The 24930-nt window shown below is 38.0% G+C and overlaps 4 protein-coding genes across 4 annotated transcripts; 2 read left to right on the top strand and 2 right to left on the bottom strand.

Annotated features, from left to right (window-relative positions):
- Nucleotides 1-5276: 5276 nt before the first annotated feature.
- On the top strand, nucleotides 5277-7946 carry LOC133533736 (osteopetrosis-associated transmembrane protein 1-like). The gene is made up of 5 exons (XM_061872769.1): nucleotides 5277-5699; nucleotides 5874-6181; nucleotides 6550-6785; nucleotides 7336-7507; nucleotides 7679-7946. Exons 1-5 carry the CDS (start codon nucleotides 5617-5619, stop codon nucleotides 7729-7731), a joined length of 852 nt encoding a protein of 283 aa, XP_061728753.1. The 5' UTR covers nucleotides 5277-5616; the 3' UTR covers nucleotides 7732-7946.
- Nucleotides 7935-9516, bottom strand: LOC133533738 (chromatin modification-related protein MEAF6-like). Its single transcript, XM_061872772.1, has 4 exons — nucleotides 9206-9516; nucleotides 8867-9070; nucleotides 8749-8785; nucleotides 7935-8620 (listed from the first exon to the last, which is right to left on the bottom strand). The coding sequence occupies exons 1-4, from the start codon at nucleotides 9350-9352 to the stop codon at nucleotides 8184-8186; spliced, it is 825 nt and encodes a 274-aa protein (XP_061728756.1). The 5' UTR covers nucleotides 9353-9516; the 3' UTR covers nucleotides 7935-8183.
- A 415-nt stretch (nucleotides 9517-9931) lies between these two features.
- On the top strand, nucleotides 9932-13119 carry LOC133533737 (peroxisome biogenesis factor 2-like). The gene is made up of 6 exons (XM_061872770.1): nucleotides 9932-10151; nucleotides 10342-10410; nucleotides 10498-10575; nucleotides 10775-11200; nucleotides 11437-11658; nucleotides 12529-13119. Exons 2-6 carry the CDS (start codon nucleotides 10378-10380, stop codon nucleotides 12610-12612), a joined length of 843 nt encoding a protein of 280 aa, XP_061728754.1. The 5' UTR covers nucleotides 9932-10151; nucleotides 10342-10377; the 3' UTR covers nucleotides 12613-13119.
- Nucleotides 13062-24485, bottom strand: LOC133533732 (cuticle protein-like). Its single transcript, XM_061872766.1, has 4 exons — nucleotides 24148-24485; nucleotides 22873-23997; nucleotides 16081-16180; nucleotides 13062-15298 (listed from the first exon to the last, which is right to left on the bottom strand). The coding sequence occupies exons 1-4, from the start codon at nucleotides 24154-24156 to the stop codon at nucleotides 15192-15194; spliced, it is 1341 nt and encodes a 446-aa protein (XP_061728750.1). The 5' UTR covers nucleotides 24157-24485; the 3' UTR covers nucleotides 13062-15191.
- Between the last annotated feature and the right edge of the window lie 445 nt (nucleotides 24486-24930).

The following is a 24930-nucleotide window of genomic DNA, read 5'->3' as shown; positions in this document are numbered from 1 at the left end:
AGAGGCGGGTCCATTAGAGTGAGAAGTGAGTAGAAATTTATAGGTCGTGGAATATTTTCAGGTAGCACATCATACAAAGAGTAATTGAATCTCGGACAAGAAAAGAAAATGTGATCTACGGTGCCTTCATCGAACCCGCATTCGCACAGTGAGGTATCCCGGACCCGTATCTTAGCAAGAAATACTGGCGTACAAACTGGTCCTAAGCGTAATCGACAGATTGTAGACGTGGCCCATTTAGGATAAGCTCGGAATTTAAAAAACCATGGTTTACGGGGGATGTTGGGTTGAATGTGGCCATAATGCTTTCCTACCTCCAATCTGGAAGAATCCCAGAGATTTTGCCACGTGTTAAACAGATCAGTCTGTGCATGGCTCAGAAGGTCAGAGCTGTATATCTTGTCGTGACCTGGTGATCCCATCTCAATAGCTTGCCTTGCCCATAAGTCTGCAGACTCATTTCCAGCAATACCACAATGGCCTGGGATCCACCCGAGTACTATTTTTAACCCCTTTAAGTCACATTTTCTTAATAAGGTTTTGATCTGAAGTATTAAGGGAAATTTTGTCTTCATTTTAAACTGATTGCCCACAATAGCTTGCAGACAACTCCTGCTATCTGTAAATATTATCATTTTTGTTATATTGTGAGAGTCAGCATACGTTACAGCTTCTAAGATGGCAACAGCCTCGCCTGTAAAAATTGATGATTCTGGAGGGCACTTAAACATCAAGACAATGTTATATTTTGGAATCACCACTGCGGCTCCAACACACTTTGTGGGATCACTTTTTGATGCGTCAGTAAACACTGGTAAGTAGCCTGCCCACTTTTCTAAAAGTTTTTTAAATTTGCTATTAGCTCCCGGATCATTTTTAAATATTCCTAGGTCTAGAATAATCCTAGGAGAGTAAGTTAAAGTTTCAAATTTTGTTTCAAATATGGGGTTTGTTCCTGATTTATATAATATAGGGTTTATACGATTTAATTTAGAATAACTAATAATATTTTTTGGAAACTCCTTATGCATCCAATATGGGTTTTCAGTGACCAGTGAAGCAAGAGCCTGCAAGCGTGGAATCAGCAAGTGATTGGAATTGGAGATAGCTCTTATGAGGTACCTGTTGGCAAGATATTGTCTGCGCAGTGCCAGTGGAGGCTCCACACATTCCACTTGCATTGCGTTTTTTGGAGAAGACCTCATGGCACCAAGTACGATTCTTAAGCATTTAGCCTGTATTAAATCCAACCTTTCTAAGGCTTCCTTATTACATGGTTCTAATATGAAGGATCCATAGTCCATGTGGCTGCGAATAATAGCATTATAAAGTAGCTTTTGACAATATGGATGAGATCCCCACCAAACTCCTGATAGTGCTCGCAAAATGTTGATTCCTTTTTCACACTTGTCTTGTATGTATTTCAGATGCTGTTTTCCACACATTTTCCAGTCCAAGACAACACCCAGGAATTTGGTTGATTCTTCATTGGGAATGTTTTCCTCACCAAAATGAACATCTGCGATGGGCATGTTCCTTCTGCGACTGAAAGTCACGGCACAGCTCTTGGAAGGTGACAATGACAAACCATGCTCTTCAAGCCAATCCTTGAGGTAACTAAGGCCCATGTTCAACCTGGTAGCCGCTGTATCAATGGATTTTGCAGAAGCATAGAGGACTAGATCGTCTGCATACTGTAGAATATTACAAAAGGGTAACACGGACTGCTCTAGGTCATATGTATAAATGCTATAAAGTATTGGACTCAAAACGGATCCTTGAGGGAGGCCCTGCCACAATGTACGAGGAGGAAGATATGAGTTACCATCACGGATTTTGATGGATCTTCCTATGAATAGTTTGGAGACAATTTGTACAATCTTCACGGCAATGCTCAGATGTAGCATTTTTGCTCTGAGCACCGGAAGAAGGACATTGTCATAGGCTGCCGAAATATCAAGAAAACATCCTAGTAACTCCTCATTTTTAGAGAGCGATAGTCTGATATCCGTGGTTAGTATGTTTAAGCTGTCCATTGTGCTCCTACCTTTACGGAATCCGAATTGAGTGTTTGCTAACAGTCCCCTGCTCTCAACGTACCATTCCAGCCTATTCTTTATTAAATGCTCAAGAATCTTGCCCATTGTAGCGGAGAGCGCAATTGGTCGGTACGAGCTGGCCTCTTCTGGATTTTTAGCCGGTTTCAAGATTGGGATGACAATTTGGGTTTTCCAATCTTCTGGGACCTCTCCTGTGTCAAACACGCGATTCAAAATGCCAAGGAAATATTCTTGTGAGAAGGAGCTAAGGTTTGCTATAAAACAATAAGGAATACCATCTTCCCCCGGTGAAGTGTTGCGTAGTCCATCCAAAGCTATTTTGAGCTCCGCAAACGAGAATGGTTCGTCAAGGGTGGTTGACGGACGAGGGAGTGGTGGTAATACTACACAGGATAATTCTGGGGCAGTTGGGGGTGCCAGTCTGTCAGCAAAGTCCAAGAGCCAAGCCGATTTGTCAACAGAACACAAGATATCTGGATTAAAGGAGCCTCTAAACCGCTTTATGTTTTTCCAAATAATTGATGGAGGTGTTCTAGGGGACAGGCTCTCACAGAACCCCTTCCATCCCTTTTTCTTGGTTTTGGACAATAGGCGTTTTGTGCGGGCCGAGGTTTTCCTAAAATTGATAAAGTCCTCCATAGCACCTGATTCATTAAATCTTTGTTCTGCTTCATCTCTTTCTTTTACGGCAGCTGTGCAGTCGGCGTTCCACCATGGTGGCGAAGAGATTTTATCCTTTTTGTGTTTTTTCCGGGGGAAATACTTATCAGCTGCTTCTAAAAGTAAATTTTTGAATTTTGAGTAGTTTTCCCTATGGTCATTCAAGTTCGTGTCCCATTCTTTAATTTTTGTTTCGACATAAAGAGAAAATTTCGACCAGTCAGCTGATTGCAATCTGTATTTCAGAAGCGGTTCAGGAGCCGGAGATGGAAGAACGGAGGAGGGCTTGGAAATAATAATGGGGAAGTGATCGCTGCCAAAGGACTGACGAAGTACGGTCCAAGATAATAATGAGGCCAAATTGGGGGAGCAAGCTGATAAGTCAGGAACGGATTGTGGGTTTTGTCCTGGATAGACTCGATGTGTGGGCGTTCCATCGTTTATAACGCAAACGTCAATCTCATCGAAGATTTCCAACAAGAGTGATGAAAACCTGTCCGAATGGTATGATCCCCAAGAAATGTTATGTGAATTAAAATCACCTAAAACTATAAGGGGAGGTGGGACAGAGGTTAGGATAGAAGATATTTCAGGAATAAGGTCAAGGTCAGGATGAGGAATATATATTGAAATGAAATTAATGCCCATAACCTTAGCGGCTACGACATTAATTTCATCTCCATGAGGAGGGAGAGGAATTTGGGAAAAGGGGTAAGATTGCTTAATCAATAAAGCACATCCTGCACGTCCGTCAACGCGGTCCTCCCGGAGGCATGAGAAGCCCGGGAGCCGAAACCGAGATCCGGGTCTCAGCCACGTCTCCGAGATGGCCGCGACAGACACAGCATGGTCATTGATCAGCTGGGTGAGTTCTGTTTTTTTTGGGATTAGACTGCGGCTATTCCATTGTAGAAAGGTGACCTGGGGGGCCGTTAGGGAAAGACAATTTCTCGACAAGGGTCAACATTAAAGGTGCAACGTCGTTCGGTAAGCAATCACTCCATTTGGCGATGATATTAGTTAAGAGTTTAAGGAGGAGCTCCATGAGGTCCTCATTCGGAGTTACTCTATTGTAAGGGTTATTAAGGGCCTGTCCGTTGGGAATTTCAGATGGAGGGGGTCGGACAATATTATTATGGGCTTGTCTGTCGTAACCTGGGGACAGGGAAGGCCTTGGCCTAGGTGACAAAAAGACTGTCTTGCGGTGAGAGGCTCTAGGAGGGGTAGAAGGTAAATCTGTTGGGTCAAAGGGAGATTGTGATGGGGGGGATGATTCCCTTGTGGGGCCGAACATTATATTTGCAACATCCGCATAGGGCCTACGATTTACAACTGGCACTTGCGCAGCTGCTTCAGCATATGAAATATTTCTTTCAGACATTATCAATTTTATGGACTTTTGGCGGTGATGTTCTGGGCAGTTTCTATCAGTGGCATAGTGTCGGGCAGTGCAGAAAATACAAGAGATGTGTTCGGGAGCTACATTACAACCATCACCCGGATGCTTCTGGGCACACTTGTAGCAGCGGGCATCTGAGCGACATTGGGTCTGAATGTGTCCAAATCTGAGGCATTTCCGGCATTGAATTGTTGGCAGTTGGTATACCTCCACCACTAGAGAGGTATAATAAGCAAATATTCTAGATGGCAAAGATTGGCCTTCAAAAGTGACTACCACTGTCTGGGTTGGTACCCAGGATGGGGAGCCATCTTCTTTGGTCACCTTTCTCTGTAGACGGCGCGCTTTCAGAATCCTACCTTTACCTTCTTCTAAATTCGTACCTTTTACAAAATCTGTCATGGACCAATCTGTTGGAACTCCTCGAACTAGCCCCATACGAGATATGTTGTATGTTGGTATGTTTGCCGATAGTTTGTATTTGTCTAGCATAGGGTTTTTTAGAATGGAGTTGGCATCAGCAGCTTTATCAAAAGTTACTGAAACTCTATTACGACCTACAGATTTTATCCCGTCCTTCTTAATATTTGTGACATTTGCCTGTGTTAAGAGCATACCTAACAAAACAAAACAACACAACACAAAACAAAACAAACACAGCGGCGGTACACAAGCGGCGGTTAACAAAAGCAGCGGTATCCATGTTTGCAGAATTCAAATGCCAGGGGTCGTCGAAATTGCTATCAAAATCAGGTCCGGGGTTCAAAAGCGAAGGTCGTCGTTGGAGCAGGCAAAATCAGAGGTCCGGGTGGGGAAGCGAGTCGTAATAATCACATAAATACAAAGAAACCAGTTCACCAGATGAGAGCACAAAAGGTTATGAATTCCGCGAGAAGAATGACAAGCTGTCAATCAACTGTCAATGTCATGCGCTCCACAGATTCAAATAGCGATAACTTTTTAAGACTTAGAAAGTTTTCTTAACAGCCGTAATGGGCCGGACGTGCGGTGAACCAAAATGTTTTTATTTTTATAAAATGTATGACGCAACCAAAAAATCTGTAACTTTTTTCTGTAACTAGAAATGGTTATTCCTACGATCAGAAAAATAATCAGGCACATTTAATATTTTCATCCATTCCCCAATTAACAAGTTGGATTGTTTGTGGGGTCATAGATATTTGTGTCAGGCGCTGTATGACATTGACGAGATAAACTATTGGCAAATTGACATGACAATATTGACAACCAAAACAGAAGTCGGTCAGAACAGACTCGGACGTCTAAGACTCCCAACAAGAAATTTTAATCGCTGGCCCTTTGTGTGAAAACCCAAAAGTTAAAAAAGCTTACAGCTCGGAAGAATACATTCATTTAATTAGCAGAATCTTAGTGTACAATTGTAATGTATTAAAAGAGTATTGAATGTGTTAAATGGATTTCCATGGATGAAAAAGAACATAGTTAAATAGTTAACTTCCCAGTTCACTCAGGCTCATGCCAATCAAAATGTACCTAAATTTCTTTAGCTGCTTTGTCTTCATCTTGAACTTTCAATTATTTACCGCTGATGTGCCATTGTAAGTAGTAGCAATACTTGTTTTGCTCCTGGTTACTGGTTAAATATATCGTGTACATTTTTCTTAATTTTCTTTCAGACCAACCTAAAACTTAGTAAGCAAATATGTACCTACTGTAATAGTAGATAATAACAAATATTCAAACTACTAAAATTAGTTGCATTATTTTTTCAGGTCATCACTCTACAATGCAGATGGTGGTTTATCTAATGACTCAGTCAAATGTATAGAACTCCTAAAAACATTTGCTCAGTCTGCTTCCAACTTGACAATGTGCTCCATTATTTATGCCAGGCCTGTACGGCTCTGTGAGAAGTGTGTCAATGAATATGTTAATTTTGTATTGGATTTTAATGAGTTATTAAGCGCAGAGGATAATGGTACAACTTGCAGATCTTTATTTATATCTCAGGATAGATTAGATGCGGTGCTTGAGTTTCAGACTCACATTGCAACCGTTTGGGATAAAGGAAATTGTAATAGTAAGTATCGCACTTTTTCATAATATGTAGGTAAGTTTTTTTGTGGGTGGATATTTTAGATACAATATATCTATATAATTTATGTACAAAAGGCCCCAGTAAGATATGCTCCACCGTACCTGTGCTAGGTCTAGGTATACAAAATTCATCATATCTATGATATTTTTGTTTATAATGAATTACCCCCTTATTCATAAAACTTTATCTGCCTGATTTAGTTAAATTATTTTTAACCCTTTCTTACAAATACACAAGTCAAAATGACAGATAAAGACAAATGATTCATAGCTAATTCAGGCCTATAACACATTTATGAATAACACCCTTAGAGTATAAACTGCACTTTGCTTAAATGGATTATATTTCAGATTGTTTTGAGTGGGATGGAAGTATCCCTACAACATCCAATAATACAAAAAAGTTTGACAAATTACACAATGAAACTATGGATTGTATCCTTGATAACATAAATAAATATGGGAATAACACAGACAAGGTGTGTGAAAACTGCATGCAACTGTATGTAGAACTGGATGAGTTCTACAAGTCCCTGAGCACTGATGGCATTGGTGTTGACAGTGTTTGTATGGATGTGGTAGACCTGGTGAGTTTATAATGTCTCTATTATTCAATTTATTATACAACTGTTACAGGGGCTCTTCATTTTTTTTTCATATAAGGCCATCATGCTTAGTAAGTTTTTGGGGGGCAAAGCCATTATGGCTGCTGCTGCTGTCATGGGCTCTCCAACTTTTCTTTTCACAGCTAGACCCCTGGTTTTATACATCAGTATTAAAATATCTGGGAGACCAAGCTTTTCTCGGAAAACATAAAAACGCAAAAATGCGCGTTTATCCAGAGAAAAGACCTGGCTAGATCGATTTTTCGCCCCAGAGAACCCCCATATAACAGATCTTATCAAAATCGTTAGAGCCGTTTCTGAGATCCCCGAAATATAAATATACAAGGATTGCTCGTTTAAAGGTATAAGATTTATACTTGTACATGTTTCCTTCCAACTGTCATTCTTAAACATAAGTATACTTTTGTTTGTCTGTTTGTTAAAAGAATTGATAACAAGTTTATATTTTATCAAAGTATTTTAATTAGATACAAGTAGGTAAAACACAAATGTTATTTTAATATTTTTTTAGATGAATACTACAAGGTCAGTGTGGAGTAAAGACCTGGACTGCTGCAAGTTAAGAAGGGCTCCAGAAATAGTATTTTTGTGCTGTTCTGCTATTATATCAGCGCTGCCTGTACTTTTCTACCTAGCCATGAGATATTGTGGCCCAATTAGGGACTTGCCTAATGTTTTAAAACGTAAGAAAATAATTCATATATTTTAAGGAAATTTATATGCAGTGCCAACTGTACAAACTGAACTTTTTAGAAAAGTCTCTGGAGTAACATCTTTCTTAATATGTGTAGATATTAATATTTATTAAATTTTACTTTATGCATCTAATTTGATTGTTGATATTCTAATTCCAGAATCCAGATTCAAGCAGACATTCATGAGGTCTAGTACTGGGAGGATTAATTAACCTTTGGTATGCTCCATATATATTCAGCCAAATTTAAGGCAAATTGTTGACAGGCACATATGCAAGGTTAACACTCACTGCCAACAACCTGCTAGGTGGTTTCTTTTGTACAGTGGCGGGGCAATAACTGTTAAAAGTAAATATAAATAAGGGACAAAACATATTTTGTAAAATAATGCCAAAGAAATCAGAAATAAAAGACATTATTTTGTTAACATCTGTATTTTATTGTTGCATTCCAGAAAGGCTATCACAATTGGCAGTGACTTCACAGCAAGACTTGTTTTCTTCATGCTGTACTGGATAGGTGATGAAAAATTATTTGTTGCATGATAACATGACCAGTTGTCCTAGCCATGCCGGAATAATAGATTGTCCTTAGGCACATTATTCATGGAGTTGTAGTTGTACATTGTAATATTATTGCATTTTAAAAACTCATCTAAAATGTTTTATCTGTGTCTCGCTTTCTTGTTATTGTTCTTCTTCACACTACTGCTACTATTGCTATTATTTAGTTTATGTTTTAATGAGTTTGGTGTTGTGTCACCCTTGTTTAACATGTTCATACTTGAATCTTTGTCTTTTGGGGTGCCAGGTCTGCTGTCCAGGCCAACAGCAGACAGCATTTTACTGTCACTACCAAATGCTTTTTGCAGCATCCCGGAAGAGGCAGCTATTTTCTGGGTAGCATTCTGTTTAGTTTGAGAATGGCTGATGACCTTTTCTAAGCCATTAGTGTGTTGTTTGCCAGAAGGCTTTGAGGCGATGCTCTCTGTGGAACCATGAATTGTTGTGTGGTTCAAACTGCCAATGTTCAAGTTGGAGCTGATTTGTGTGTCTGATGAATCCTCATTTGTTTGTGACTCCGTTTCACTATGCCTTTCATCTGTAAAGAAACAATAACAAAATCATTAACTATTATTTTGATAATAGTGTTGTTTTTTTATTTATTTGGAGCATTGGCAACATAATAATAGTGTTTAGTTGAGGTATCATAAATATTGATGCACTTACTCTTTGCTTCCGCTGGATCAACAAGTCCACTAACAGCCTGCAAAAAAACGAAGTCATTAAATTAAATATATATCTATTAAGTGGTTACATATTCTAGTAGATTTAGAGAGGAACTTACTGCCATAGACGTAATGGAAGATTTAGAAAACAGTCGTTCAGCTTCTTTGAATTTCCGATTGCGTTTGTCTGCTTTTGAATTGGTGCTCTTGTTTGTTGTTAGGTATCGGTCCCAGCCACGGATTATGTTGCCATAGAGCTGCGTGTCTTCTAGGTAGGACCCCTCAAAGGCATATATTTGCCGTTCCAAGTTAGCCAATGTCTCCTAAAATGCAATAAATTTATAGAAACATGTCTGTGTTTATGTTCATCATGTATGAACGTCAAGTGGTATGATTCATAGGAGATAATATTGTAAGACATCCCGGATACATTTTTTAGAATAATTGTGCATACTAACAGCCACTTCAGCCTTTCTCTTTACTAAATCAGCTAGTTCTGCTCTTGTGTCAGCCACAGAAACAGAACTTTGTTTTGACGCCATATTGATTTTAGCAGCGCGTACACTTTGGGTTTCATCAACAGGGCTTTGCGGTGACACAACCATATCGTTATTTGGTGATTATTTACGTGCTCATAATTAAATATCAATAATAGTGATCAAATTAATACGGCAAAACTTTATATCACAACAAAAAACGATAAAATAGGCACATAATATCCATTTTCAAGAAGCACTCGCTCGCTTTCACTTTTGACAGATAAGACATAGACAACCAAAAAGTGAATTGAACCAATATGGGTGAACGAACAGAAGAATGGTTAAGCCTGTTTACATACGTGCCGAGACCTGGGCTCCTACCGGGAAAATCGAAGTTCTTCAATTGCGGGCATTTTTCTCTGTCACTCTAATAACGTCTTAGTAAGAGTAAAAGAGAAAGATCCCCGCAATTTGCGAATTTCTGTTTTCGCGGTAAGCCCCCTGGGCGGCTACCGGGAAAATCGAAATTCGTCAATTGCAGGCATATTTCTCTGCCACTCTAATTACGTTTTAGTGAGAGTAAAAGAGAAAGATCTCCACAATTTGCGAATTTCGGTTTTCGCGGTAGGCCCCCTGGAGACTGCTACCTCATTCCACCGCGTAGCTGCGTCGCTTGTCAAGTCTCGGCACGCATGTAAACAGGCTTTACAGTGAATTGAATATTTATTTTCTATTTGAGCAACTGTTTAGTGCTGTGAGTGTTGCATACTGCTAGCATTTTAATGCTCGTGCCGAACAGAGCATCTTTGTGACCTTTGACACTTGACAGTGACAGTATCACAGTAGAGATGAGAACTATGGACAAGGAATGAAATTGAATTAATTGAAATCTTTGATTGAAATTTGATTAAGTTTGAGCCTGTTTGTACGTATGTTTCCTACTAATTTATTTTATATGCATTAAATAATAATTTAAATAAACTATACTTTGTTTGTCCACCATATAACACTCTAAGTCCTATTATTTAGAAGAATATAAGAATATATTTGTCAGATTCAATATTTCAAAGTAGGTATGTTGCTTAGAATATTATTTATTTGTTCTTATTTTTCAGACAAACATATTTGTATAAGTATTCGAAACTTAAGAAATGGCTATAAGTTACATTCCTCGTGTGACACAGGTATGCAAAACAATATCGATAATAATATTCTTGGACTATATGTTTATTCTCGAGTGCAAAAAGTGTATTGTATTGTTTACATTCTAGTTGGACGCGGGCCAGTTGGATGAGCAGCTGGAAGAGCTGCTGAAACAACAATTATTTAATGCTACCAAATATTTAGAGGTCTGTTTAATTTTAACACATTGAGTGCCGGGAACCCGCTCGGCGGGCGCTCTGTTCGTAGTCGCTTTCCTCTACAAAGCGGGAAAATGCTAGAATTGGCTACGCGTGTAGCGCTACGAAAACGTTGGCAGTGAATGTGTTAAATTTAATTAGAACTTTGAATTATACTAAAGTAAATTAATAAAAATAATTATTTCAGCCAGGTATTCTGCAGCCAATTCTACCAGAATTAGAATTAATTCTCCGAACATGGATATTCAAATATTCTGTCTATGACAACAAATGCACTTTTGGACAAAAAATGCTGTCATTGAAATATAACACAAATAACTTCTCCAAGTCCAAATTTTACTGGTATTATGGGTATACAATTGGATTAAAATATGTAAAAGATAGAGCTATATACAGTTGGACTTCTAATACTAAAATACAGAATTTTGTGTACCAGTTAGAAACATTTCAGTTATTTGCGGATATTTTAAATTTTCTGAGGTTCATAAGAAGTGGCAAATATCCTGTCCTCATAGATTTAATTTTGGGTTTGGAGTTGACAGCTGATAAACTCACAAGAGAGGACTTGACTGACTTTTCATGGACAAGAGAACTTCTATGGCATAATTTTATTGTAAGTATTTTGCGCTTAGTCCAGTAAAATAGTTTTGTATTCGCTACCTCGTTCCCACGCAATATGGTTGTTGATTTGCAGAAAATGCCCAGCATAAACTAACTATAGTTTCGTTAGATTTTGTGACAACATAGTTCATTTATAACATTTATCCTGTCTTATAATTAGGAGCTTGGTCCAACACACTTTTATTGTTATATATTTTTTTTATGGAGTTTCTGTATTTTTTTCTACAGGAACTAATAGGCACAGTCATATCCTTGATGAACATATTTGGACTCCGAAGAAGGCTCAGCAACATATTGAAGTATGTGTGGTGGCGGCAGCATGTGAAGCCAGTGTTAAAGCCAGGGCCACCCCTTATGACCCACCTCACTGTATGTGCCTGTTGCTCTACCAGGCCTGTTTTACCTCATACCATGGGCTGCTCACATATCTTCTGCTATTATTGCCTGTCGGTGAGACTGTCTTTGTGCTCTTTTTGGTTATGTGCAAACAATTTGATTTCGGAGCAGTTACTTTCCCGGTTATACTGACAAGAATGTGTTTTTCTCATGGCTATCATAAAGTCCTGACACACTTGTATAAGCATAAATTTAATTTGGGTTTTGAACTGTTATATATATAAAAAGTTTCAAATTTAAAAGAACAAATATTGCCCTGGGTTATAGTCACTGAGGCAAGTTATGAGGTGAAATAGAAATAAAATGGTTGTCTTTACATACAATTAACATTACGTTTGATTGCAGTCATATGAGATTTAATTGCCAAGTTACATGGTTTATAAATTATTCTTCCATCCCGATCTTTGTACAAGCTATGAGATAAAACCCACAGTTCAGGATGCTGGCGCACCTCACTAATTACACTTTCCGTGTCAACATTCTTAATTACGACAGGGCGCTTTTCTGCTCGACTGCACTGGGCAAGCGAGCGTACAGCTGACCGGTTAGCTTTGCACTGAGGGCGCGATTGGTGCTATGAGCGCGTCAGTGCACCGACGCACGCGGCGCTGACGAGCGAGACCGACGCGTGTCATCAGCGGCGCGTAGCAATAAATCTACCGCGGACGTCAGCGTCGCTGTGTGTTATCCGTACGCTCGACCGACGTCAGCGATCGACGTACGCGTAGGAGGAAACCAAGCCTAAATGATGTTGAAATTGCAACTGTGACATCAAAGCATTATGTTTCATATTTGTATAAAAAGCATCCCTTTAGTGGCGCCCCACTGGAGAAACCTGTATAAATAGTTCAGTTACGTTTTAATGCAATACTTGTAAATTAACAAAGTAGGCAAGTGTTTTAATAGTTTCTTTTTTGTTTTCAGACCAATAAAATGCTAGATCCTGACTTCGCGTGTCCTAAGTGCTATTACAAAGGAAAGGAGATAAATAGATTTACAATGGCTTAAATGATTAAGAGAATTTAATATTTTATTAATTTATGAGGTGGAGGATTATAATTAACAGCTGTGGAAGTGTGGACCAAAGACAAATAAGATACAGTCAGCATCAAATAGATAGTGACGGCCAAAAGTGGACAAATATATCGTAGGTAACACATGTTACCATATACCTGTGATATCTGTAAAATATATTAATTTAACTATTAGGTCCATTTAACTGATATCAAATACCTATTCATTTTAATTTAAACAACTAAGTTATCACAGTACACTGAGGAACACCACAGAAATTTATTGATAGAAAATGGTTATTAGGTAGGTACTATAGGTTTATTATCTTATTACATGAAGTAGTTTGTATTTGTATGTATTTCGATGCCGGCTTTATTTTAGAGGGGTATTCTGCTCTCATATACCAATTAGCGGTATTGGTGACTTGTTATAAAACTAAATGATAATATAAATTTGTTTATTGTTTACAATTTGTACAATATATGTATTTTGTTTACAAAATGCTATGTTTTATTCAATCGTTACCTTCGTACACAATATACTAATTACTACGTATAATAATACTTACATGAGATGGAAATACAAATCTTACATTGAATTACTTACAAACTATAGAGCACATTTATATTTCAACTAGGTCACTTTAGGATAACTTGAGAAAATAACTTTTTAGATTGGATTACTCGAGTTAAGTACTAAAATTACGAATTATAAGGAACTCCGGATGCGCCTCGGTTTGGTAAATCTATAAAATAATATGAATGAATCAATAGCGTAGTGGGATTCTGAGATTTCTATAAAGGGTTATTGCATCTATCCTTTTCCCGGACACTTTCTGTTATCTACCTGCTGGAGGGACAGGGAAACAACACGAAAGTTTCTTGAAAAAGGATAGATAATATGTACCTAATACCTCCATGTAACATCTCCTAGACCCCTACAACGACGCACGAGCATCTTTTCTCATTAAGCAATGTTGAAATGAGAAAGAAAACTAATAGACTATTATCTCTTTCACATGTTGCGGTGTCACTCGTGCTTGCCCCTGCTCCTTATAGTTGAGGAGCTACTGCATGTCGAACGGCGTAAGTACCTATACATTTAAGAATTCTGTTTGGTTACATATACTTATTTCTTAAGTAGAAAAGACATGTGTGGCTTATTGCGTACACGCGATGCATATTAATTATAAATTAAAACAAACATTGCGGCCATGTCAGTTGATTGCTGGTTGATTAGCTTCGGAAATGCTATTGATAAATAAAAAGTTGGCGCGTCCTATTTTGGAAGAGGCCAAAAGTTATGGCACAAGTCTATCCACATAAAATCCTTAATAAAAAACCATTTACGATTTCTTACGAAATTAAAAAAAGAAATCTAGCATACCTACTTTATACAAAGAGAAAATCAATAAACCTATAATTTTAGATTCACTGTTTCGTACCTGTCATTTCAACAGAATTCACATATCAGTAAATTTTAACAATTTATAAGTCATCATACCTACTACTGTTATTAAATTGCACTTATGTTATTAAATTGAAGTTTTTTTAGATGCTAAGTTAACAATATAATGTGAAAATTTAAACGAACTATTCGTTACAATATTATTTTGCAGGGACTGTAAAATACATATGTAGCTTGCCTGAAGAAGGCCTGACTTTTTGACATTGAATAAATCAAAAATAAAATAAAAACAAAATAGTTTATTTGGTATCTAGTAGAATTTAAACAATATTGGTAATGGATACCTCCTGGTAAGTATAGCAATACTTGTGTTAGGAGGTACCGCTCCTTCCTGACGGAGTTTTTTGGGTTTATCTCAGTTGACTTATTATTTTATACGGTACATTTTGATAGTTTAACTATATCTAGCTAACTATATATAGCTTATATATATAAATAAAACTATTTATTAGCTCAAGATAGCTCGAAATAGAGCTAAAATCTAAAATAGGTCCTCACTTTCCTTGTTTTTATTACATGTCCGAAGGATAAGATATAAGTATTACCGTCGCGAAGGCTCGAAGGATCTTTTGATATTTTGTACAAGATGGCTTAGGTTGTTTATTACCTTGGGATATATTTTATCATCGGTAGGCATGAAAAAGCAATCGTTTAATTGAACTGGTTTCTAGTTTTGAAACAGAAACAGTCTTGCACAACACTTTCGGATACCTAAATAAACTGATAAGTTAATAGCTGTCATTCTAATAATATACACGATAAGATGAAGTTTTAAAGTTCTGGGCAACCATAGTAAACCGTAATATTCGGCGATTAGAGCCAAGGTACTCCACAACTTTGCTTATATGAACGCCAGCAATATTAGGCGCCGAAATTGATGCTTCGGTGCATTTCCCATTTCTTGCAGAGCGTAAGTGAACGTTCGCTTCAGAAACACCTATAAGCAAGTGTAAGCTTCAAATACGCAAGATTATTACGGATATACTTAGTTGGAGATTACTCTCGTACTCTTTCGTGAAAGCTCTCTAAAAAGCTGTCCTGGGTCAGTTTTTGAATTGCACTGTTATTGAATCCATTGACGTAATCCCCATCGTCCATTTAGGGCACTAGTGGTGTCTGTCATTGCGCACGTTGGCGTGGAAACCGGTCTCCCAGTCGGCGACGTAGTCGACGGTGCGCACGGAGCCGTCCGGCTCCACCAGCGAGTACTGACCTGGATAACGAGGCACACTTATTGACAGGATTGATGACACATTGCGCCGAAGGCGGCAATTTAGAAAGGACTGTATAAATGAAATGTATCTACCTACGCTTTAAATGTTTTCTGTCATTAGTATAAACAAATCATCAATATCAATATCACATTATATCATCACATCTCAATCAGAACATTTAATGTGTAGGTAGATGCGATACACATTCTGTCATTAACATAATATCATCATCAATAGATATCACTCTCATTAATCATCACATCAATGCTCATTTACTCTTAATCGCGAAATCGCGATGGACGGGGCACGAGGATCATCGAATAATAATTGAGTGTAAGTTCAAAACAAAGTATGAGAAACATGCCCACACTTATTTCAGGAGAGGGTGGCTCTAAATAAATAATGGCTAGATTAATTGGCTATGGGTGAAATGTGAAACCTTCAAAACCTTTCAGCTTATTCTGACACTGAGGGCAGCTGCACTTATAAAATAACTGTACATTTGACGACTGCTCCGTCGTACTGTTTCTCACAAACACCCGAGTTTCATATCGCTAATTCATACCCAGAATGTGCACAGCGAAGGTGCACAATCTGGGTATGAATGGAATATTCAGTTATCGTAGGTATAACATAACGTTGCCCTTGACGACTTCTCCATCGCCCTGTTCCTTTTGGTGCACGATGTCACAGATGTGCAGGTTGTTCAAGGCGTACTTTAATACTGACCGCGGGTGCACGTGCTGAAACGATTAACCGTTATCTTAAAAAATAACGTTACCCTTAACAACTTCTCCGTCGCGCTGTTCTTTCTGATGTTTAATGTCGCCGGTGTGAGGGTCGTTCACGGCGTACTCGTACGCGTAGCGGGGATGCGCGTCCTGCGAATGATTATTATCATTACTTACTAATTAACCTACTACTATAAGGGCTAAATTAGGAAAAGCTATAGAAGTGATAATATCAGTTCTACCTACTTGTAGAACTAGCAGTAGGCAGTGTAGAACTGGGGCGCTACTGATGTTGTTTAAAATACTTATATTTGTAACCGCAAGATTGTCACTAATCTTTAACTATCTACCTATTTCTGTGTTCAGTTCCATGGCAAGCTGCGTATAGGTTCAACGAATAGGCAGCATATTATTACCTACATATGTGGAAATAAACTGATCGGTATATTTGATACTGCAAACAACTTTCATACTCATTAGGGTTTGGATTGATGTGTTCTTACATAACACAAATATGTTGAATTGTTGACCATTATTTAGTTGAATAATTTTATGTTGTTTCTGTGTGCATCGTTTAAATAAAAAAGTGGCTGTGACATAATCGGACAGACAGACGGACATGACGAATCTATAAGGGTTCCGTTTTTTGCCATTTGGCTACGGAATCTTAATAAACCAAAGTAGATAGGTAATAAGGAAAAATGCGAATGTACTAAAACTTGAATATCGATCGTCATTGATGACGAATTGATGTCAGTTGATCGATTGACAGCTAAAATATAGTACCTACAAGTTAAAATCGTATCAAACAACTGTACCCCTAGTGTAAATTAAGTCGATAGCGAAACGTGACGTACGCGTTTGCGTTAAGTTTCATTTTGTATGGGTTTTTAAACAGCGCGCCAAGCGGGACGTTTTGGAAAGTCAAAAATCTCATACAAAATGACACTTAACGCAAACGCGTACGTCACGTTTCGCGGTCGAAAATATTTACACTAGGGGTACTGAACACTAATTATTGAAAATCAAGATCGCATACTGTTTGCAATAAAGGGCACGCTGGCAAACCAATAAAACATATTTAAGGTGCGTGAAAAGCGCGCGCGAGGTTAGTCAAGCCAACTAGGGCCGCCTGCGCATTTCGATCCACAATCCATCTCGGATAATGCCGTGGGAATGCCAGTTAAAGTTTAATCGAGCTTTCGTAAACCAAAACCATGCGCTGCAGATTGGTACTTGGGAATCAAATTATCATTTCAGTTTCTTGTTGTTACTAATTGGTTTTGAGATCATTACTGCCTATCACCACGTTCGTTTATTAATTTAGAAATAAAAAGGTTAAATTGCTTAACAGATCGTAACTATGGTGTCATAAAAGGGCTACCTTATTTTTAGGGTTCCGTGATACAAGCGGAAATTTCGGTTGTGGTGTGAGATTTTTCTTTTGGCAGTAAGTACCTATAGTATAAAGCTGGAGAGTATAATAAAAGTTAACAACTGGGGTACATTATATGTATATCACGATTTTCCTATTTGAATCTCAAGTGCTGAAAAAATGAAAAAAGGGTGCAATGAAAATTAACATTTGATCCTCTCAACTTTGCGATGTCTACAGGAAAGACGCGAACGAGGAAGTGTGTATGTCATATACCTACTTTGAGTCTGTCTAATTGTAAGCCAACTCTGCACCTACTTTGACACAACAAAGTGTGGAAGTGCTATTTTGTTATCGAAAATCCCGTGCATATGGCCCGACTCTACCAACGACATTCTGTGTAGGTAAGCTAACTTCATAATATAAGAATACTAGATCAAAATCAAATTGTTAAACAATTCATAATATATGCTGGTACAAGTACATTTATGATCTATTGTATTATACTGATCTAGAATAAAAATACAATATTCACCGAGTACGGAACCCTTTACTTGCTAGTAGTTCTAGAACTACATTATTTTTTTAATAAAATAAGTATGATGATAACATCGCTATTAGGGTATGTACCGAATACCTGCCACTTCTATTTCATTATTGGCACTGCCAGACATTAGTTACATTACGCACACTCACAGAGAAATAAGCTTAGCTCTTAATCGGATTACATTGCAATTTTTGTCAATAAATTAATTGTAGTCATTTAATAAGGCTTTGTGTCATATTAGTTAAGAGGGTTAATAATATTAATTAAGATATGATTGCTAAAGTCTAAAGTAAATGTCACGATTAGAAAATTACAGTCAAGTGCGAAAGTCTTCAGAGATACCAGCACCTGATACAGTAACTCACTCAAGTTGGAAAAGTATGTTTGGTAGTTTCAACCAACCGATCGATATATATATATATATATATATATATATATATATTATATAGAATAGATATGCTTTGATATGACACCCGATATCGGATCGGACGATGTGAAAACGCTCTTACTCCGAACATTTAGGATTACAAGTTAGACTTTTGAATCAAGGACGCCAAAATCGGTCGATACACACACTATACTCTATATCTATACTGTACCTACTAGACATTATTACGCATTATAATACCTTATAACTGTTGCAATGTCAAGTAGGCCAGCCGCGAATGTTTAGTCATTAATTATAATATACTAATGGGTACCTACTTACCGACGTTAGGTCTATATCTATTTGTCTATATAAATAAATTAAATGTATATAAATATGGAACAATCCTACATGTGAAAAATAGTGGGGATTCGCTAATCTTTCCGTAACTAAGTCCTTATTAAGGGCATATTCGGTATCGTGTTCTGATTAGGAAAAGTAGAAAAAAACATTGACAAAAGAAATTACAAAAACATTACAAAAAAAATTGACGCAAAAAAAAACTGGGGCAGGTCGGCCATGTTGGCCAACAATACAAAGGTTAAAAATATTTTACGTCAAAAATAATTTTCTTCTACCGTTTCCTAATCAGACCAAGAAACCGAATATGCCCTTAAACAGATCCCCACTATTTTTGTTACACCTTGTATATCTACATACATGTCTTAATTATCCATTAAAATGTACTTACGTATCGAGTTATTTAATAAGGGACACTGTACTCGTAGTAAAACTTGAACAGGCTATTACGTTTTGGTATCATAAACAAGTCATATTATTACAAGATATCTAGTTCGATATTTGACACTTACTGGCAATGAAATACATTGACAATCGCATTCATGTATGTTATTGAGAAAAGTTTTCGTAAGTTGATTTACTACTTAAACCATATCCGATGTTTTGCTAAGGTACTAAAGAACATGTAATTAGACACGGGATATATATATTACCAAAACATATCTAAAAGTCACATTGGGAAACCAGTCTTGTAAAGTGTGACGTAGAGTTAAAATTCCTAGTAAGTTTAAATTGCAGTTGGGACTTTTTGGTTTTAAAATAACAACAGTTGCTTTGCTGTTATGATGCAACCCGAACTTGAACTAGTTGATGTCTTTTGTATGACGAAAAAAGCACTGGCTTCGGAATTGAAATTCTCTTTTTTTTTACTTTTGATTTTGCACAGACGTTTTACAAATAGGGACGGGTACACATATGGTTTGGTGTGTAACTTAACCTATCAGGCTAACAGGCAGGATTTATCAGGCGGGCCGTATGCTTGTTTGCCACCGACGTAGTATAAAAAACCTAGGTATATTTCTATAGGATAATGTTCAAAGTAAAATCTTGAATTCTGAACGACAACTGATTTTTCTTCAGCATTGCCTAGGAAAACTAGGACAATACGATGATAAGGTATGTTTTCTATGTTTCAAAATATTTTCAAAGTGTATTGGGATGCTGCGATAGACATGTTAAACCAAGTCAGGTAGCATTTACAAACATCTAAATATATCTGAATTGTATAAGCGAAGAACATGGGCTCACGATTAAATACATACACAAACCAAAAAAACACACACATTGGTTACGCATAAGCGGTATTTGTAACGAGAATTGCCTCTTTGTCTCGACTTTTATTGTTGAAATAAAATTCGCAGTATACTGTTTGTACTTTCCAAGCATTCATACGGCCCGATTCGAAGAATGAGATACGATAACGATAAGTTCTGGTTTAGATAAGTTCTCATTCAGATATCGTTTGTATGTCGTATAATTGACAGAGAAGCAGCTTGATTCGGGCAACCAATGTCACTTTGACGTTAAAAATATCGTAAATAGATCTTATTGGGATCACAGCGGAATCGAAATAAACGTCAATTTTGACATGTCGTTTAGTTATCGATCTTTCCAAGATCTTAAACGTGTCATAATCATTCTTCGAATCGGGCCGATAGTCCTAATTCGAAAATGGAATAAGTTTCTGTCAACATAAAGTCTACTTAAGTCTTTCGCGCGTAAAAAGTTTTTGTGTTATGCGTCGGAGCGATTGCTACGTAGTATTTAACTAAATTATTAAGACAAGTATTCGATTGAGTTTTTTCACAATCCGTTATATTGCATATGTATATTGTGTCGTACTTAATAATTATTTAGAGAAAAAAGCGCTGGTGGCCTAGCGGTAAGAGCGTGCGACTTGCAATCTGGAGGTCGCGGGTTCAAACCCCGGCTCGTACCAATGAGTTTTTAGGAACTTATGTACGAAATATCATTTGATATATACCAGTCGCTTTTTGGTGAAGGAAAACATCGTGAGGAAACCGGACTCACCCCAATAAGGCCTAGTTTACCCTCTGGGTTGGAAGGTCAGATGGCAGTCGCTTTCGTAAAAACTAGTGCCTACGCCAAATCTTGGGATTAGTTGTCAAACGGACCCCAGGCTCCCATGAGCCGTGGCAAAATGCCGGGACAACGCGAGGAGGAAGACTTATTAATTATTTACAAAATGATTATTTTTTATTCAAGTTTCTAAGATGACAAACTTATTAGCAAAATAACTGAATTTTCAAAAGAGTCGCCATATGGTCGCCATGTCACGGACTGTTATTAAAAAGAGTTAAATTTTAACTTGAGATTGTTCAAGTTTACGGAACAACGGTTTTATGCATCACGCACATAAAAAACTTGAATTTGGTTCGAACGTAAAAAGGAATGACGTACTCGTATTTCGAAATATTAATTTTGTCATATCAGTGAATCTTGAACTACCATGGATCTTACCTAAACCGGCTGCACGAAAAAATGTTATGCGTACTTCTATAATGTTCATGTTTTCGAGCGTTTAGTGTCCATTTAGTTAATTGATACAGGCACAAACTTAAGAGGAACTATTTTGATTTAATGCAATGAAAGTGATAAAGGAAACACTAGAGAAACAATAAGAACATTGAACAATGAGAAATAAATTTGAATCGTGACTTATTTATTGAAATAAAGATCGATGTACGCTTGCAGTGTATTATGTGCTCATTTCAACCTTGCGAGGCGGCGCTTGATCGATTGAAGAATTAACAATAATAAACCTAAATGTAATTTGTTTCAGTGTTGAGTAGGACGAATGACATGATCGATTAAGCGATTATATTATATATCACATTATTAGTTGGTTTCTATGGAATAATTGAATATGTATTCACTTGTATGTAGGTAAAGTCGACGTCAAAGATATGTTTACACTTTTGCACCATACTCCTTTGTAAAAAATGAAAATATATCTTTGACGTCAACTGCACCTACTCATGAAGTCAAAATGTGTGGCAAACAACTGGTGGTAGGTAAATTGGAACCTAATTAGTTTGCCCGAGCAAAGAATTTTGCTCTACCACTAATTATTAAACATTTTGAAAAAATAATAGCGAGTACAGAGAATGCCTAAGGATCGCTTTCTGCCTTTAGGAAATCTTGAAATGTTTAACCGTGATTCGTGACCAAATCATAACAGAGATGACACTTCCACGATTTCATTGTATCAAATTGTGGAAATAGACCATTTGAAGCTACAACGTAATGATGATAACTCTTTAACGCATATTAATTTTGTAGAACAAACAGCGTGACTAACAATATTAAGAGGCAAAAGTAAATCAGTAGGTCCTCTGTAGGTACATTGCACAATTTGCTACCGTTACGGTACGGGGTAATTGGTCAAGATTTTGACGTGTGCAAAACTCGTCCTGGGAGTCAAATGAAGTCGATCAAATCTGTTACGTCACCTATTAGCCGGGATATGAAGTAATGTCACGCGTGCTGTAATCCGGGACGCGGTGATTAGGTGCATTTTGTACTGTGTAATATATTCTATCAATCATACGATGCCTAATTGATAAGAGGCAGATTAACCGGTGAAGGAGATTTGGCTAATTGGAGAACGTACGAGTACTTGATGGATTTGCAAACACTTCGACAACGACAAATAGCAGCGATTATTGATGGTTATTTTTTTAGTTATTTGAGACGTTTCCATTACGCGTAAATTTAAGATATAAGAAATTCTTATGTAATACACATTTTGGAGTTAGAGTTATCTATTTATTAAAGCAAAGCTAATTAAATAAACTACAATTTTTACAAGAAGTAATATTTTTACTATTAAGTAGATAAATATATTGTTTAACACAACAGCTCGTAAAAGCTCTCTTTATTCTTTAAAACCTGATGAGTAAATTGAATTTTACCCACAAGAGTTTCCTCAAGTTGGCTGTTAAAATTGACTTTTAATTGATGTTTTTGACTGATAAATATAGCATTTGTTTGGAATTGTTATGTAATATTTTACAGTTATTTTTGTGACATCAAAACCATGAATCGAACTTCAATAAATCTACCTGCCAGCTCTATTGTTGGTGCTATTCAAGATTTGCAAACACATAACTATGTATTCACCTACGAGCCCTATTAACTAAAACTAATAAGGATAACTTTTAAGAACTTACATAATTTTGTAGGAAGTCCGTGTGAACATTTTTGACATGAGCGATCCTCGCTGGAGCAGCCACGGCGATGTTGTGGTTGACGGCCACCGGCGCTGCGGCGTACTGCGCGATGCTCCCGCCGGAGTGATGGCTGATGGACGACGTGGAGTACGCCACCGACTGACCCGCGTGCTGGGAGATGACTGGAGCAGTGTACTGGGTCACTGCAGGCGCAACATGGGTAACTGCTGGTGCAGCGTACTGGGATACAGCAGGGGCGAGCTGAGCAGACTGGTATTGAGCTATCACTGGCGCTCGGTATTGCGAAGCCACTGGTGCGACGGGCGTCAATCCAGAAATAGGCGCGGTTCTATACTGAGATACAGCAGGCTGCGCTACCGTGTATCGTGACGGCTCAAAAAGTTGGGGAGTCTGTTGTCTTAGGGCAGGCGATGTTGCGTATCCAGCAGATGGAGCCGCATACACCTGCGCTACGACTGGGCTAGCCGTCTCCTCCGAACTGTATGCTACTGCTGATCCGGCAGCGTATGAAGCCTGTTGCGACACTAAGTTCTGAGACACAAAGTTATTTTTGGGCGCAGCTAATGTAAATCTGGCAATCAGCGGAGCTGCTGTCACTTTGGCAATGATGGGCGCCTGAGCGTACGTTGCGAGAGGTGTCACTGTTTTCCCAGAAGAGGCTGCTGCTGATAGGCCGGCGGAGGTGGCATAGCCGTGAAATTCTCTCTGGGCTGAGTATGCAGGAGCACCATTTGCGTGTGAAACCAGTGATGAGGTTTGGAATGCCGGTGTAAGTTGCGGTTGAATGGGTGCAGAAACTTGATAGGCTGCTGCTGATTGATATCCTGCTGCTGCTTGGTATGCAGCTCCTGTTTGATAGCTGCTAGATCCAGAATACTGATACGCAGGGGCTGAGAGCACTTGTTGTGAGGCTACAGGAGCAGCCACTTTTACTCCAGTGGTGGTGAGCTGAACGGCTGGTGGCAGATACGAGTAACCGGGACCGGAACCCGTGTGGCCGTTGTCACAGTTCGGAGCGGCTTGCAATTGGCTCAAGTGGTAGTTAAGGTCCGGATCGTGATACGCGCATACACTCGTAAGCGTCAACGCGAGGGCCAATATTACCTGCAATAAAAAGTTGAATCACTTGAAGGGACAAAAGAAACACTCAATGTGTGTCAAGTATTCTGCATTCAGGACTGGGTCATTATGGTTTTAGCAGTATAAAATTTGAAAGTACCATAAAGTAATGCATAATTTTGAAGTCCAGCTTACCGTATTCATTTTCGATTTTTTTTATCTCAGTGGTAAAGTTTACCTAAAATCTGTATCATACAAAATTTGTATCTCATAAAAAATTAGTCAAATCCTCCAAAAATATTAATGTATTAGCCAAAGTTGAGCGTGAGCCGAAATGAGAGCAAAATGAGTCGGCCAAGACTTATATAGCGATCTCATATGTGTAAGAACGGGTCATACTTTTTCACGTTCGCCTGCGCCGGTGGGCGCGGCCGCGCGCGCGGTGCGCGCCGATCGCCGACCTAGCACAACACGCGCGCAGCCCGAGCGAGCTCCAACGCGGGTCATAGTTCAACATAGTCCTTCAATAAACTTTAAGCACGTCCTTTGTCATCATTATCTAGATCGAGGAATGGATTTGCCATTTGCTTAATTAAATCATTGTACCTACATGTTAACAATCCATTTGTATTAAAGGTGTGCTGCAGTAAGGAATAAAAAGGACTACCTAGTAGTGTATGTACATGGTTTATATAGAGTCCCCAGCAAGCCAGGCCAAATTTGACATTCTCATACAAACTGAGTTTTTCGTTCTCATTTTAAAACTACGTGTTGTATTGAAATGAAACTTTGCACATTTAGTGACATGAGGAATATCTATGTCCGTAATTAATTAATTTATATAGCACCAGCTTATAAAACAAACTAAATAGAGCAAAAACAAGTTTTGTATGAAAAACTTAAATACGCTGTATTTTTAAACTATTACAGGCATAGACATACCTTTTCCTATTTTAAGTACAAAGTTGCAGAGAAATA

Source organism: Cydia pomonella, unplaced genomic scaffold (genome assembly GCF_033807575.1).
Source record: "Cydia pomonella isolate Wapato2018A unplaced genomic scaffold, ilCydPomo1 PGA_scaffold_202, whole genome shotgun sequence".
NCBI lineage: Eukaryota > Metazoa > Arthropoda > Insecta > Lepidoptera > Tortricidae > Cydia > Cydia pomonella.
The sequence above is the reverse complement of the archived record's forward strand: the minus strand, read 5'-3'. Positions and strand labels throughout refer to the sequence as shown.

Coding starts and splice junctions, on each gene's coding strand:
- LOC133533736 (XM_061872769.1), top strand. CDS start 5,617: ATGCCAATCAAAATGTACCTAAATTTCTTTAGCTGCTTTGTCTTCATC. Junction 5,700..5,873: donor TTTACCGCTGATGTGCCATT/GTAAGTAGTAGC, acceptor TTATTTTTTCAG/GTCATCACTCTACAATGCAG. Junction 6,786..7,335: donor GTATGGATGTGGTAGACCTG/GTGAGTTTATAA, acceptor ATATTTTTTTAG/ATGAATACTACAAGGTCAGT.
- LOC133533738 (XM_061872772.1), bottom strand. CDS start 9,352: ATGGTTGTGTCACCGCAAAGCCCTGTTGATGAAACCCAAAGTGTACGC. Junction 8,786..8,866: donor CTTCCATTACGTCTATGGCA/GTAAGTTCCTCT, acceptor GTTTTTTTGCAG/GCTGTTAGTGGACTTGTTGA. Junction 8,621..8,748: donor TGATCCAGCGGAAGCAAAGA/GTAAGTGCATCA, acceptor GTTTCTTTACAG/ATGAAAGGCATAGTGAAACG.
- LOC133533737 (XM_061872770.1), top strand. CDS start 10,378: ATGGCTATAAGTTACATTCCTCGTGTGACACAG. Junction 10,411..10,497: donor ACATTCCTCGTGTGACACAG/GTATGCAAAACA, acceptor TTTACATTCTAG/TTGGACGCGGGCCAGTTGGA. Junction 10,576..10,774: donor ATGCTACCAAATATTTAGAG/GTCTGTTTAATT, acceptor TAATTATTTCAG/CCAGGTATTCTGCAGCCAAT.
- LOC133533732 (XM_061872766.1), bottom strand. Junction 16,181..22,872: donor CGGACTTCCTACAAAATTAT/GTAAGTTCTTAA, acceptor AATCATTCGCAG/GACGCGCATCCCCGCTACGC. Junction 15,299..16,080: donor CGACGGAGAAGTTGTTAAGG/GTAACGTTATTT, acceptor CTCGTTATCCAG/GTCAGTACTCGCTGGTGGAG.